Source organism: Anguilla anguilla, chromosome 3 (genome assembly GCF_013347855.1).
Source record: "Anguilla anguilla isolate fAngAng1 chromosome 3, fAngAng1.pri, whole genome shotgun sequence".
Classification (NCBI taxonomy): domain Eukaryota; kingdom Metazoa; phylum Chordata; class Actinopteri; order Anguilliformes; family Anguillidae; genus Anguilla; species Anguilla anguilla.
This window is the reverse complement of record NC_049203.1, coordinates 13,316,593-13,333,900: the sequence shown is the minus strand read 5'-3', so window position 1 is coordinate 13,333,900 and position 17,308 is coordinate 13,316,593. Positions and strand designations below refer to the sequence as shown.

General features: G+C 42.8%; 1 protein-coding gene across 1 annotated transcript in view; it reads right to left on the bottom strand.

Moving 5' to 3' along the window:
* Positions 1–17,081, bottom strand: part of LOC118223129 (ephrin-B1-like) — an 89,843-nt gene extending 72,762 nt beyond the window's left edge. Inside the window, exon 1 of the mRNA XM_035409302.1 lies at positions 15,897–17,081. Within this exon, the coding sequence (XP_035265193.1) occupies positions 15,897–16,015 (119 nt within the window). The 5' untranslated portion in view covers positions 16,016–17,081. The remainder of the gene's footprint in view (positions 1–15,896) is intronic.
* Between the last annotated feature and the right edge of the window lie 227 nt (positions 17,082–17,308).

The following is a 17,308-nucleotide window of genomic DNA, read 5'->3' as shown; positions in this document are numbered from 1 at the left end:
CCCATAAATTGTCCATGTTCTTCACTGTTACTGTTCTTCTGCCAGAAGAACAGAGACACACAGGTAAACACATAAATGTATAACTAGACATACTGTTAGAAAAACAGTCAGACAGACAGACAGACAGACAGACAGATAGATGGATTCGACAGACAGGCATACAGATAGATAGATAAATAGATAATTTCATTATATAGTTGGTGCAACTGCTCAATAAAAATAAAATAGCATTTTTATCAGAAGAGATTTGTAACCTCGGTCAAGGACAGCCATACAGTGATTTGGTCCAACCACTGTCGAGGAATCCACACCGAGGGTTCAGATGGTTTACCAACTGTATTTGGGACAAACGGTTTGATCCTAGGGGGGGTTGGGGGATGGGTTGCACACGGTGTCAGTGGTGGTTCATTGACACCCCCCCCCCCCCCCCCCCCGTCACCCCCCTCTCCCCCACCGGTAATATCCTTCCCCAGTAGGATTGTGAGCAGACAGTCATGAGAACCCCTCAGGGAATGCTGCGTCTTCATAACCTGTCATATTTAACTCCCCAAAAAGAACATGTTGAGAGGAAACTGGAGCCAGGTTTGGCAGGGCCCAGACTTCGTGCTGTTTCCTGAAACTTTAACCCCCCTCGCTCGGAGCGCTTCCAAACAACTGCTTTTGTTACCGAGGATAATCTCCGATTGCTGGCCCCTATTGTCTTTGATTGTTTCTGAAATGCCTTGGTCTGAGAAATGAATAGCAGGCAGACAAAAAAGCAAGAAAATCCGCGAACATCTGACTCCATCAATCAAGCAGTCAATCAAAATAATTCAATTACAGGACATCAAATCCTTCTGGCTTAAGTCCCACGTATGCATGCCGGCAGACAAATGCAGCTAAGAGCGCGTCTATACTACAATAGCAGTAACTCCACATACCTCTCCACAATCTTTCTACTCTCCCCTTTACATTTTTCATCTTATAAGAATGCATTCAAATCTAGACTGCCATTTGCCAGAGCACACACCTCTAACAACCATAACAGAGATCATTGTGGCCCTAAAGTTGACTCAGTTCTTCTTTGTCTCCAAGCCACTCATATCACAAAGGCTGAACCAAATCTTTCCATAATGGTTTTATTTATTTGGTTATCTTGTTCACAAACAGCCCTACAGAAAAACACACAGTGCTGGTGACATGACCTGCCCAGTCTGTCTCCTCACAGCCAAAATTAAACACCATTATGATAACTGGAAAGAATGCATTTGAATGTGCGGGTGCTAGAACTTACATATTATCCGTTAAATCCAAAAAATGTTTCATACTTGAATGAGCTGACTGAGGTATGCAGAGGGGGTGGAATAAAGGGGGGGGGGTGGTAGGTTTTCCGGATTTGCATGTAACATGCTTTTGGGTCCGGGCCGGAGGAGTGAAAAGGGGGAGAATTTGGGGGGCAGGGGCGTCCCGGGGTGTGGCCATTGAGCCGGTCCGTCCCAGCTGCCAGGGCTCTCGGCGCTTTGGGCCCAATGCGGGGAGTTTAACAGCGTGACTTTTAATCCGACCCCTTTCTTTGCTACTCAGCTAAATCCACCGCCCCCCACTCCCCCACCCCCCTCCCCCCTCCTCTACACCCGTCTCTTAACATGAAAACAAGCGAAGCCAGGCCGCCAGGTCCCCCGTGGTACGGGTTAAGAAAATAAGCACATAAGAATACACAACCATGAGAACAGGCCATTCAGCCCATGTAGATCTGTCATTCACCTACAGAGGGAGAGAGGGAGGGAGAGAGAGAGAGAGAGATCTGCAATTCCCACCCCATACATATACAACCTATTTCCTAAACATTCATGGCTAGTTCCTCAAAATTCAGATTCGGTCTCCGATTCATTTGTTAGTCACATTTAAAGACATGACACTTCCTCTATTGGTGTGACATTCCATGTACAGGTAACATGACAAGTGCAGAACCAGCCACATACATTACACTACATTACAATCGCTTGGCAGACGCTCTTATCCAGAGTGACTTACTGTACAATAGAGCAATTAAATAATAAGACAAGCTACTGTACAGGGAAGTGTATTCCAGGTCATTTTGGAGACTACGTATAAAATATTACAGAACGTGTCTTCGGATAAAAACACGGATGGCACTTGGAAGAAAAGTGATTCACGAACCATTACTGCTGCTTCTTATGGCAACTATCCTTCCTGTTCTGCTGACGGTAACCTCCGGGTGCTAGGGGGTGGCTCCAAACTGATGAGTGGTGAAATTAGCAGTCTGTCCTCACCCCTGGGGCCACACTAACAGTGATGAAATCCCACAGACTGTGCAGTGATACCTCTGCCCGTAATGATCTCCCTGAATTTCTCCTTATTTAAGCACCAGACAGATTAGGGGCCGGTTTTATGAGCAATAATGGGGCAGTCAGCGAGGGTCTGTCTAGCGCCGTGACACAATTCCGGAGGGTTCCGCCCAGTAGGACGGGATGTCGTCTACTCAATTAGACCCGCAGGTCGGGAAAAAAGCAGGGTTCTAACAGGCTTTGAGACGGCTGTCACACCCCATCCATTCCACAGAGATACCCCCGTTTCTGTGAGTCACAAGGCAGGGGAAAAGTCTCACGATGCCTTTTAAAAAAACAAACAAAACTGCATTTAATAAATAAATAAAAATGAATCAAATTTCCGCATTTTCTGTCACCCCCTGCCTCCCTTCTCACACAGGGAGACTTCAAATGGCTGAACAACAGCCTGATTACCATTCCGATTTTACCCCCATTTTACCTTAACCCCACCCTACACTGTGCCTGGTTCCATCCCATTCCCTCCATCACTCTCATTGCCAAAGGCCTGGATCCAGTATGAGACACTACAACACAGGCTGGAGCTACCTCCACTATGAAAAGACCAATCACAGGTCAGGGGCGGGGTCTGTGCAGGGCCAGGAGAAAAGTGCCAGGCATCTTTGCAGGTTGTTGCAGAAGGCTTTCATTGGTTCAGCCCAAGAGCTGTCAGTGTACATTACAGTAATCTTTGTCCTCTTCACAGATTAAAAACGACAGACCTTTTGGTTTTCTTCTCTCAGAATAGGACAGGAAAAGATGAATAATGTATAACGATGGCAGAAGATCACTCCTGGTTCACGCAAGAATCCCACAGACAGGCATGTTGTGTCTCCCCACCGCCAAAAAAGAACCACCTTGGAGTGAAATCACATGATGCAACAGGGAAGCACAGTCATACGAACTATGCACTTGCCCTATCCGAATGACCCAGGCTGCTGGGTGGACCGGCTATGTGTTCAACCTTTTCTTCTCCAATATAACTTCCATCGCTCGGCACGGACCCCTGGGAATATCTGCCGTCCTGAGCTACTGTAAGACACAGAAAAGGAAGGCCTAGCTGCCATGTTCCAGCTCTCTCAGTCATTTTGCTGGACCAAATTAATTTTGTATTGTCCCTATTGTTTACTTGAACTGCTACATATCAAGTTCACCCAACAGCACCTTGTTTATAGCCTTTCAGAGTTAGCTTGAATACCTTTCAGGTAAATATGAACTCACAGGCTTTTAATGACTCTTTTTAAAAAATAAAAAAAAACACGATGAGAAATAGGATACAGTTTAGCTTTTTAACAGGCATCCGACCTTGTCACTTGCACCAGCAATCACAACAGAATCCAACCGTAAACCCCAGCCTCCAAAAGTATCGAGGCCTGCCATTTTAATTAAACCTCCTGCATTTGTTGCTCAGCTTGAATGCCCTGAAAGTGAGCACATGTGACTTTAATTTAAAACTGATTTACAGTACGCCCAACGAGTTCAAAAGTATTATAAGATTACAACAAGATGAGCACAAGAAGAATATCAGTTCTGACAGTGGCGTTACAAACGTGTAATGAGAGAAATAGGGGAGGCCGCATGTTTTCCAAAGCCTGCGAGGACTCGGGGTTCTGCCTGCGGGATTCAGCATCTGTCTGTTAGAGGGCAGGGCCCCGTGTCCACCAGCCAGCAGCTCCGCTCACTCACCAAAGGGCACGCATCCAAAACTGGAAAGGATCTGACAAACATCACAGTATTTGTCTTTATCAAAGCCATGTTTGTGTGAGGAAAAAGATGAGGAATGAAAAAAAAGTCTACACCCATGAGACGAAGTAGGCCGTGGTAGTAGTAGTACTAGTACCAGTGTAGCAGTAATAGTACAGTATTCGTAGTAGTAGCAATGGTAGTCGTGTAGTAGTAGTATTAGTAAATTAGCATTTATTTGTTAACATGCGTTGCATAGATATATTCGCCTGACTCGGTTCATGTAAAGACAAATGATCTTGAAACCATAATTCCCCAGATGATAGTAAAGGTTCAGGCCGTGGTTCAGGACCAGCTTTGCTTTTTCCTATTAGACGGATCAATGGGTTCTGATGAGAGCGATCATGAGACTTAAGTGGGTAAAATTCAAACCTTCCTGCTCTGCACTACTTAATAAGTGAGCAGTAATCAATCCTTTATTAAAGGTGGCCTCTGTACGTTGTGGAGGGGGTAAACACTGGAAACAAGAACAGGCTGCCATTTATTTCTCTTGTTATTTGGTTGTCAATCACAAAGCTCTCAAGTCGCACCCATCAGAAGTGAGCTATATGTTTGCCCTCAATCGCACAGTTTACTTGCCAGCGTCCTCCATCTCGTGAATTTCAACAACATCTATCTTGCTGGGTTTGCAATGTTCTAGACAGCGGGTTTGCTATCAATTTAAAGAAATGATTTTATATTTCTGAATGAACAGTTTGACATCTCACCTCATGGACAGTATGTCTCACACCTCTCACAACCCTAAAGCTTTTATCCTGCTATGTACCTGCTCAAGCCTCCAGTCGATTTTGGACAGCTTTAGGCTGGGGACTGCACATGTTAGGAACAGGCTAACCTCTTGACATGTACTTTATGATGAAAACACAGGGTGGGAAAAATGCAATTAGCCTGAACATGCTTAAATGTATTTAATAATAATCTTTAAAGTAAAATTATACACGAGTAGCAAGGAACCTTCAAGGCCTTGTGTCTGAAACCATTCTTAAGGCTCAACCCAGGGTGACAAAGATCATCACACTTAATAAAACCCATCATGAGACAAAATCTGATGTGTCAGGTTACTAGACAATGAAAAGCCTAAATTATGCACACGTTCTAAGAATTGATAGCCAACTGGTTGCAATCAGCATTTGAGTCTGGGTGATGGGGGCCAATTAGGACGTATTTATTAGCTTCAGGACGGGAAAATGGCCTCCGGTCCAGTCCATAAATTTCACAGGTTGGAACAGAGGTTTTCACTTTTTCACAGGTGGTGGCAGACAAGGCCGGAAGGTGGCTTGACCCCACTGACCTTGGCGTGTAGGTGAAAGAGCCCAAACCTTTAAAAACCATTTCCCCAGCCATCGGAATTCATCTCAGATGGGGGTGCCTGGTTCCTGCAATTAAGGGAGCTTAATTGCAGTTCTATTTTATTACCTACACATGACTAAGGATACGGCGGCAAATGGCGGCGAGAGCACAAAAAACTTGAGCAGGATGATGAGAACAGCACATTCGGTCCCGCAAGGCTCGTCAAACGGGCCATTCATTACTCGCTCTCAGCGAGGCGTGATCGCAATAAAGGAAAAAATGAAGCTTATTCACTGTTTAAAGTTTTCCTCTCGTGCGCTGCCTCGGTTATATTGCCTAAATGATTGCGAAATAATATCTGCTGCATAGACAGGCCTAATACAAATCTACCTCATTTTATCTGTATGGATGACTAATTAACTTCCCCAAGTAGAGTGCCTCTGCAAACTCGATGAGAGATTTCCTCCAGGAGCGGCGTCATAGAATCGGCAGTAGCTTTCTTTCTATTTGGGTTACATTTACACGGCATTGCATTACACTCATTTAGCAGACGATCTTATCCAGAGCAACTTACAGTTTAGTAAGGAAGGGAAACAAGGCCACTTTGTAAGGCAGGATGGGGCTGAAACTCAAAGCAAATCATCTTCCTACCACCATACCCACATTTAAAACTCACAGGTGTCTCTGAGATAAGACTATTTCTGTACACCGGGCTCATAAAAAATGACAACAAAGAACTCAGCATGTTTTCCTCATCATAGCCGAAGTCTCTCGTTTTATTCATACTGAATACCTGCCAAGTGACAAATTCTGAAAAAAAATAGCATGCAAAAATGCCGCGTGGTTGAAATGCAAAATATGTGTGTACTAATGCCTACCTAGAGCCCTCTCAAACTGACATGAACCTTTGGATTTTTCTCGAGTTTTCTGTTTGTTTTCATTGATCCATTAGTGCGAACTCCAACATTAAATACAGGACCGCTCTTCAGACGCACAGTGGCGAAGCTTGACCCACGAGTATGCTTTTATCTGAACTAATGCAACGTGAATAAGGCATCCACACTTGACCGCAAAGTGACTCTTGAATAATGGATGGTATTTGACATTACCCGCACTCCTGCCGGCATAGCATGTTCACTGTTTTGCTTGAATTAGTGACTTATTAAACACTTGTGGAATAAGGGCTGGTTGGCATTTATAACCACAGAGCTCGGTTGCTGTGTGGAGAATCAGCATTATCAGAAATATCCATGAAAAACCCCTTGCTCTCAAAGTGTCAAGGAAACAGGTACAGAAACTCAGCAAGATATAATACACAGACACCCACACTCTTTTCTTGCAGAAGATGGCAGGAAGTTTCACACTTTCAATTCTTTATGTTACACTGTAATACAGTGCGATGCTGAGATGAGAAGTCGCTTTCAAAGAAAGCAAGCCACTTTCAGCATCCGTTTGAATTAAAAGCCTACTTCCTAATTTTTCCTCTTAATTTCTCTAACAGAGTGCAGGTATCCATGTCTTTATGGTCATCATCCATGCAGTCGTATGACTACTGGTTAAAATCCTTGGCCAGGGCAACCTAAAACACTTCAACAACGCAGCTGACATGCACAAAAGAAAACTCAGCCTTGGGACAGGAAGAAAGCTCAAGATGAAAACACAGAAAAAAATCATAAATAACTTCACATAAAGCACAAAACAACTTCTCTGTTGTCTTTTATTTCTAACACAAAATGTGTGGCTCTAAATAAATAAATAAATACCGTGACTTTCTATGGTATTCTATGGTACCCTATTATATAAGAGAATACAAAATGTCACACTCATTGACCTATGACACAACCTGGTATTGAGGTCACTGTTTTCACTGTTTTCTCTCCCTTCTTATAAAAATACACTTCCTGTTTGCAAGTCTGAATACTGGAAAAGGTCATCTCGAAATAAACATTGATTTTTTGCTTCATAAAGAGCCAAGACATTTTAAAAGTCTTACGTGTCCAATGCAAAAACATATTAATTTACTCTGAACTCAAAAATATTATTCAAAAAACTTTAAATGTCACACCTTCTGCATACTTCTATATACTGCCCTTTTGTTCAGTGGTTTTAGAACAGAAAGAGCTGGGGTGCAGGACCATGAAACAGACCAGGGCCAGAAATCTACTCAAAAGACTTGAACCCTCGAGACACCAGTAAGATTCCTAAAGATTATTCACAAAGAACAAAAATATTCTTTCATTAGATTGTGCATTTTTACATTCTGTTGAAAACTCTCATGGACATTCTGGATTGTGTAAACATTCTACTGTCATCATAAGAGTTAAAGTATTTCAAGCACTTATTTGATCCAGATCTGCTATGAAGCTGACTGGAATGCTCCAACCACTAAACCATATGGTCTTCTTATCCCTACCACACCATTCAGCTGACTGGGATATCAATGGTGCATTTAACAGAATCTTCGCAACCATAGACCCAATACCCCCTGACTACATAGTTTGGCCTTGGATACTACTACATACAGAATGAACACACTAGATGCTCGCAGATAAAAAAAATAAACACACACACCCAACACCTCCACGCCCACGATAACCATTTTGTGTGAAGCAGTCTTTCAGGACAGATGCCCAAGTCTTTGAAACAACCCCAGCTGCCCAAAATATCTCCAGACTTAGACGCTCTCCCGGGCAGACAGACCAGTTGCTTTTTCCACAAGTGGAATATTAGTTTGCCTCTAATCTAACAATGCCTGCTTTTACTTTCTGCTTTATTTCTGGGTTAAGCCATCCTTAGGTGGCTCAAAGTCCCCCTTCCCCACCCCCCCCCCTGGTCTTTGTAATCAGATCTCCATCCCTGTGAAACGTGATCAGAAGCTACGTGAAGAGAACAGAGGTGGGGGGGGGGGGGGTGAAGAGGGTAGGTGAGGGGGGCAAGGGGGGGGGGGAGCTACAGAACAAAAACCCTTCTGTGGCACTTCTCACCAGAGTCCCGCTCCCTTTAGTGAACTCCACGTACGCGGAGGGGAAGTTTATTGAGGAGCCGGAGGGCCCAGCGTCACCCACAGACACCGTGACACAGTTAATCCCGGAACTGTCACTTTTAATCACAGGAACGTTGATCGCGAGGGCACGGCAGAGGCTGCAGCCCCGGTCTTCTCCGGGCCGACTTAAAACTCAATAACCCCCCCTGGCTTATAATGCATAACACGGGACCTGACCTGGGCCCGGACTAAGCCTCTCTCTAACAGCAACACCGCGGAACTGCGGTTTCTGCTAAACTTTGAGAAAAGCCTAATTAAAATGCGAATCGATCGTGACTCCTTTTTGTAGCATTAGAGTTTCTGTACTCGGTGGCTGAGTGTGTGTGTGTGTGTGTGTGTGTGTGTGTGTGTGCGCGTGCGGGGGGGTGTTTTCCAGCTCAGAGGAGACGTTAATGAGCAGAGTGTTCTCAGATGGAGCTGGTGGGAGCCCGCGCGGAAGCACCACGCGGCTCCTCTCGTCTGTTCCCCTTCCCTTTCGCTTCCCGAGGAAAAGGAATAATCGGCCCCTGTGGGCATTGCTATGACAGCTAATGGGCTAAAATATGTGCAATTTAGCCACCGAGTTGACTTGGAGCAATTATCCCAAACTACGAATTACGGGCATTAGCCCTTCCATTTGCGCTGGTGAAAGTCCGAAGAACACTCGCGGCCGTGTAATCAAGCCGGCCTGCCCGTCACCTGTTAAACATAATTATTCACTAATCAACTCAAAGGAAATGTCACACTCCCCCACGCTCTTCAGTATTCCCAGTAAGAACCATAGGAATGATCCAAAACTGGGCGGATCATTCTAAACCAATGGAGAGAGGAAAATACACATAATTATGGCAGCTGGATGGCTCATTCGGTTACGGGGGCACGTGCAAGCTGTGGTGCACGCATGAGCCTCACGCCATCAGACCGGATCCGGACCCGGACCGTGCCAGCGCTGTCTGCGGCCGGTAGCTCCATAGGGCGACGCCCACTCCACGCCTGCGTCCCCCAGGGCACAGGAGGGCTCAGTCGGACAGGGATCCACGCTTCACCGCACTCGAAGCCCCCACTGGCCGAGAAGGCCGCTCGTTAGACTGCGTGTCAAAGCCGCGAATGAACGGTCCTCCTCCGACACCGCCCTGCGCAAGCTGAGCTGAGGTCCGCGACGCAAACAGAAGCAGCTGTTGGGCACTGCCCGTTCCGGAGAACCGCGGATGTCTCTGTTGTTCTCCCAGATTTACAAGGTGGTTCTCATGCAGGGAACGTGGCTGCGGTTGCAAACAAGTCAGACATTCCAGATCGGGCTGGGAACTGGATATATACAGCCCCGCGTTGGGTGGCAGATTAAACTCAATTCAAATTAATTAATTTAAATAAATATATAAATAAATAAATAAGGACATGTTTCTTTTTCCTCACAGTTAGCATTTATTTGCTGCCACAAAAAGTATTTCATAATGCAGCTGAGAATGCTTTAAACTAGCAAACTTTTACACTGCTCTATAAATTAACTGTGAAATTTTATTGCAGGGGGATGGGGGTGAGGGTCTGAGGGTGAACAGTAAACCCCAAAATGATCCAGTAACACTGAAATTGCACAAAATGTTGCCCATTTTAATCCATAAATGTGCAGCAGACTCAATACATTTAACACTTTTTTGGAAACAAACACTGCTTTAGCTGTAAAATACTGCATTAATATAGCACACTGAATTAGTTTACAGCCAGCAGAGCAAAATGTTGCAACAGCAAGCTTTTCTCTCTATATAATTTATAATCACCTCCTTAAACGTTTTGCTAATCGTGTATGCATTTAACAACCTTGCACATTTATGCCTTCAAAACTGCCAAACTCAGATAGTAAGTATGGGCGGATAAAAGCAACAGTTTAAAAGCAACGCTCAAAAGAAAGCATCATCATCTTGGCAGGTAGTGTAAAAAAAAAAAACCCAGCACATCCTCACATCCCTCCAAGCAACATCTTCTCTGTCTGAAATTAGATCTTTCACTCCTAGTAAAAAAAAGTTGTTCCTTCTCATCCTTATCATCTTCCTGCTTCTGGGTAAAGTTGAGTTGCTGTTTTCTTTTTTTTTTTTTTTCTTTTTTTGAGGGGAGAAGGAGGGTTGAAATTAATCAATCCGAGTCCGTTTTCCCATTTGGGTTAAAGGTGTGGGAGGACACGGGCTGAACGAAGGTCCGGGATGACAAACTGCGGGCTGGGAAATAAATATAACTGGCTGAAATACCTGCTCAGCAGCCCCCCCGAAAGCATAACTCAGGGTCCCGCGGAGCATCTGGCTCGAAGGGCTCTGCTAGATTGGATTATTATTGTTTCAGAGGAGCAGGGGAAGTGGCAGGGAACCATTCATCAGTTCAAAAGCAGCGACGCTACGCGCCGCGGAGCCAGAGCAGGCTACGCCGCAATGCCAAAGCAACGAAACGCCATAACTCCCACGCCATTACGCTGCGACCGTGGCCCAGTTTAAAAACGAGACCGTCATAGCCCAGCATTTAGGTTACTCTTTCCCCTTACCCATTAGGCACTAAAACAACTAGATACTGGATTAACTAGTTCAGGTTGAATACCTAGTACAACGCAGCCACCCACCAGGGATTTGAACCTGCGACCACTCCATTATAGGCCCAGTTACTTAACCACAACACCTCCACTATGATCAGCTTCCCCTGTCCCCAAGCACACGGCCCCGGATACAATCAACATTTTTGCCATGCATTAGATCACGACAGTTTATTTAATTTAATAAGTTAACTGAATGATATTACGATATTTTGATATTAAAAAATATATGAGAAATACAAAACAGTGTTCTTATATGGGCCTTGAAAGATCTTAGGCTTCACTAAATGCTGGTGGTTGCCTGAGCACACCAACTGTGATTAAATTAATACTAACGCTTTGTATTCTTTTGTTAGTTAAAATTGAAGGACGAATGTTGAATAAATCCAGATAAAATTCTCGTTTGTTGCACAAGCTGGTAAATTTGGGAAGGACAGCGCTCAAACTAGGCCAAGTCCGCACTCAAGCAAGCCGAAACGCACCCCGTCTGTTCCACGGCGGCTCTGGAACCAGCAGCCGCGGTAGCTGGCAGTATTAAAATTTCCTGCCAGATTTAAATGACCATAAATCGGTTTAAAGCACTTTAACAACTTCAATTCTATTAGGAACTTCGCAAATCACCTTTGCTAATCAAAGGCAGGCTTTTTTTTTCCCTCCAATCCCCCGGTCATTCGAGCTCCTCTTGAGAAATTAGCCTTAAATAGGCAACATCAATCAGTCTGTAATCAGATTAGGCTCCCATCCATTTTCCCCCCTTCCCTAATTTGCCTTCAGACCTCGCTTTCTTTTAAATAAGCACAGCTTTCCCCGCTGCAACTGACCTTATCATGAAAACTCGAAAGTTGGTGTAACAACATGGATTTCAGTGCCATTAATATGCATTGTAAACACATTACACGGATAAGGCTAAGTACACTAACCAGATAAAAACTCCCTACACCCATCACAGATAAATAATGCTTAACTATCTCTATGACATGCATTAGCTGACAAAGACATAGGGCAGAAGCAGTTAGGACAGAAGCATTAATTTTAAAAATATATTAGAAAATTCAACATTCTTACACAATGAGCAAAGGGAAAGTACCCTAAAATTATTTCATATCTACTGTAGTGTAATTTACTTTATATTTTTACACACGTTCTTGCCGTTGTACACTCCACATTTAATAATTTCTCTGGAAATGTTTATATATATATATAAACTGTCAGACCTCCCTTACAACCTCCATCCGAGAGTCTTTTTGTCAGGAAACTACAGTGCGCCTACGTAACTGAAGAAACCAAGCAAACTGCTCAAGAGTTTGGCTCATTAAACTCGCTGCACACAGAATTCAACACAGCAGAATCCCGCAGGTCACACCTTACAAATACCAGCACCCTGCTGTGTGCTTCAAGGCATGGTCCTTAAAATGGCATCTGCTTAATTGCCTGAGTGCAGGTTTTATTATATAAATAGCAGTAGCCAATAAGATGTACGAGTAAAACACTACAGCACATATTAAGTCTGCCACTGTATATATATATGTGTGTGTGTGTGTGTGTGTGTGTGTAAATGGAAAGCTTAAGGCTTTTAAAACTTTAATTTCCACCGCAGAGTGAGTATTAGCCAAGTGAGAAAATTTCAGAGTAAATGTGCCACAAGCAAAGGAAGGAAGATAAAAAAAAACACATTTTTATCTCTGCCTTCAGTATCGTCCAGTGCAGCGTTTTTACGCCCCGGACCCCACAGAGACGGGCGTCCTTAAAAGGCCTGGGTGCCTGTTTACATAAACTCCGTCGAGCAGACATCTCACAAGCCTCCTCTGGGGGGATTTACTGGCCTGAGAAACAGCGTGCCGTTACTGCACACGTCTGTTCCGAGTCTGTTTGGATATCTGCAGGCCTCCCACTGGATGATCAACTACGGCCGTAAAATCATTATGGCCGACGGGAACAGAGCAAATGTTTGTTCAGCAGCCCTGCAAAACAGACATGTCGGCCCATGCAAACCACCCTGCTGACATGGACATGGCAACACCATATATGTGTGTGAGTGTGTGAGTGTGTGTATGAGTCTGGGGGGGTGCGGGTGTATGCATGCTTGTCTGTGTGTGGATGGGACTGATAAATATCAACATGAATAACACAGCTATTAAACCTAATGGCTAAAACAAAATGAAAATTAAATATATATATATATTAAAAACCTTGTAGAAAATGTACAAGGGTTTTAACTCCAGTTCACAATGATTTTCTTCATGAACTGGGCATGCCTAATGTTCAATGATTCACAAATGGTGCTTCAACTCCAAACAGTGGTTTTGAAACCTTCAAAATCATATCTTCACAGCAAAGTTTTCTTTATAAAATAGTAACAAGTAACCGTTTTTTTTATTTTTTTGAAAAACTGAAAATTTAATTTTATGAACATGAATTCATCAAATAACTTGTCAATGCTAATGAAAATGTCAGTTGCACAAATGGTAAATAAACTCAATGTTCTCAAGCAACAAATGTTCTCTAAATTATATGAAAAGAAAAAAAACACAGAAGGTCATGTTTTCCACAGCAAATGCTTCGTCTTTCTATTTCCAAGGAATGTAAAACTAAATAAACAAATGAATGCAAGCCATACAAAATATCCGTTTTAAAAGTGTTCTACTTCTTCAGGCATTCACTAGGTTATTATCTAGTCCATGGTGTCATTATCTTGGTGATCTTCACACAAAAAACAGGGGCTTAAATTTAAGTGTCGCTTCTGATGCTTCTGGGGGTCTGTAATGTGGCAGAATCATCACATTTCTGTGTGTGTGGGGGGATGGGGGGTGGGGGTGGGATAAAGAAATGGAATGCCACTTGGTAGGATGAGTAAACACTTTGGGTTGCTTGACAAAACAACCTCCAACTGCTGCAAAAAAAAACCGGCCCTTATTTTCACACCTGCCCTCCTGCCATTCAGAACAGGGCCATATCGCTGGAGCCCTGACTGTATGCCTGCAGATTTCAACATGCTGACAAAAGCCTCTGTGCGCGATTGTCATTCGACTGTGTTAAAAAGCAAAAAAACTGATGAATAGGATGCTGGCAACAAGAACGCACGGTCTCTAAATGCACCTAATCATAAAGATTGTTTTACTGCCCATGTAGAGAAAAAAGCATAAAGTCGCATGTTACTCAAGTGTGTTACAATTTGATTCTCTTTCAATATTAAAAATATTGTTGTAGTAGGTAATCACTGAAAAGTGCATTTGCCTTGAGTTTGAGAAGTAAATTTAGTGTTAAGAAACGCCTAAAAGATTTCCTTTTAAAAGGACAGATTTCATCAACACAAAGCAGATTTTGGGAATTTTAATAGCAGAGGAATGAGCTTAAATAGCACACAGATACCATACTGAGACTGAACTTTACAATTCCAGCTTGCCTGCTACTTTGAAAAACTCTTAAGGATAAACTTCTGCTTAAAAAAATGTATAGTTTGCTGCACTAGAGCTACTAGTAATGTACGACCTAAGCCACAAAGCAGCTCTAAGTTGATGGATCCTACAGTTATCTCCACATACAGTCCAAAATGACTTATTTTGGCCAGTGTTTAATTCTGACATCAAATTTAAAAATTCACAAATAAATAAATAAATAAATAAATTACGAACGTGCGTGTGTACACACGTAGCTTATGTGCACACATTAACCATTTTACTATTATTGGTGCGTAATCTTTTGTTCAACTTCTCTACACTGATTAGCATCGAATCAATAATTAACTTAGAGAAGTACAACACTCGTTTTTGCAAAGTTTATATATAATAAATGATTATCTAATGTGCAAAAGGGGAACAAATGATGTTTCTGATATTGATTTGAATGATAAAAGCTAAACCTCCTTTGTTTAAAAATGCAAAATGTCGTCTGGATAGTTAGAGATATGGACAAGTATGCAGTTGCATACTGAGCGTTAGATATAAATATTTATGTGATTAAAAAGACAGCACCAGTCGAGACAGGGATAAAAATGAACTGAAAAGATATCATCTCTAAAATGTATTGTCAATTATACGCAACGGAATCGAGAAGTGCCACATGATCACCTATGACTATTTGCCTACATTTCAAAGCATTTCGGGCACACGCTAGTGTTCACGGAAACATTAAATCTAAATGTGCTGAATATCAAAACGTAATCTTAAGAATAATATGAACAGTGCAGGTGTATAACTCCGAAAAATATAATCGGACAGCTGAATTTGTCAGGAGCTGACAATCACGTTTTCATAATGCGCGTCAGTGCATAGTTATGTCTTCGTTGATTGTTAGAAACTCAATCGATGTGTGATTGATTAGGCTGGCAATACAAATGTTCTGAACAGCAAAAACGGTGGATGAATTATGAACTAGCTAGGCCCGATAGCTCACCTGATGCGCTGCGCGCATCGCGCCGTAACAGTTTTGGTCAACCCACCAGTTTTGCGCATAAAATAAAATTGTGGGATTTCCTCAAAAATAAATAAATAAATAAATAAATAAATAAATAAATAAATAAATAAATAAATAAATAATTTACTTTGTGCCGACAGCTCGTCTCGATTAATGTTGTCGTGTCACATAAGCAAGCAAAATTTCGACACAATACAAACATGGACTATGTTTTCATAAAGCAATATTTACTAGTCCGCACTGAAGTATAGAAAATAACGAGGAAGAGCTCCAAGTATGCAAGGCCTTTTGCTGAAACGGTAGACAACTTACGCTGTAATCAGGCGCATGATATTCTTAAGAAATGTCAAAAATCGAAACGCTTGAGGTGTATTTTTGGGGGGTACTAAATATGAACACGAAGTCTACAACTGCCATAATGGTTCTAGTTGCCCCCAACATCTTTAAGTTTGCAACGTCCCGATCCCAAACCCACAGTATGTATTCGAGATAGATTCATACAGAATGCCAATGGAAAGAAGTCACTTACTTTGGATTTTGTGAGCTCCAAATAACCGACTCCAGGGATTTTGCAACTGGTAGCGCTGATCTGCACATGGCAATCAAAATCCAGAGGTAATATTTCCAACAGCAACCCGCTCCAGCCATTATCACCGAGCTTTTAGCGGTAACGCGACCGATCTTCGCAGTAATTCTGTGTTTCAAAAGAGACGGACACAAAGTGAACCCAGAGGATTTACCGCCACATGTAGTTTGATTTCTTTCGCCAACAAGCAGAAGACATGAGCAGCGGACGGTGAATGGAAATCCGACTTTCCTAAGAACTGTAAGTGTTCCGTTTTGCACGCGTGTCCTTGGTTAAACTGCAAAGCCTTGGTGAAGGTACACACACAGTAGCGATGCCACACGGTAGCGAAGTGAAACTGGGGTTTTATTGAGATATTCTAAACAGTTTCGTAGGCATGTTCACATCAGTTGTCAATGAGACGGGCGGGTCGATTTAGATTGATTCAGAAAGTTCTTAAATGCAGTTAAATTCGAAGAATGTAGTTTTCGCACTGGTACGGACGTAGAGCGATGTACCCTATCTACCAGGTAGCGTGCTGTCAGTTCTCAATAACACACAAAATAATATCTTTCACTGGGTTGTCCTTCGTTTTATTGGTCTTTTCTTGAAAATATGTGCACATTCAAGGTGTGTGCTGTGTACTAGCCTCTGAGACTAAATTGATAATCCCATGTCCATCCCTTGGTTATGCCAACTCCAAAATATTCGTTTTATCTCTGTCCAAAGTGCCTCTTCCTCGAGGTATTCTCCACATAAGACAAAGGACGCTTATCTCCGATATCCTTAATGCGTTGGTCAGAGGTTACCTTTCAATATTCCATTCCCATGCAGTAAATTTCCAACAATTTTAATAATTGCAAAACATCTCCCTCCTCGTCTCACTTTGTGTATTACCATGCGTGCATTGCAATCCACACCAAACCGCGTAGTCCAAAAGGCAACGTTGTAGTGACAACAAATCGCGGCAAATTTGTTTTCAGTTTCAGGTGAGTGTCGAAAGCTGTTCCTTCCGTTTGATGTGCAAAGATAAGTAAAAAAAAATAGTATCATACAGTCACAGCTGCGGCTCCCTCGCTTCCCTTTACTCTGAATATGATCACTGTCACATTCTATTCGCCCGCATCGCTCAAACTGCGCCCTCCTCACACGATCTGCAAGCGAAATCTGATGCTCCAACGAATGGAGGACCGCCCCTAGACTTCCAACCAATCACAGCGCACTTTGAGGTTCTCATCCAGCGTTATGCAGTTCCAATAGATGTAATCCGGGCCGAATTAACCTGCAAGGGTATATAAAAACGTGTTTTCTTTAAAATTTCAAAACTGTTTTATGCCAGAACTGTCTCTTAAAGGTTTATTATTATTCTTTAATTT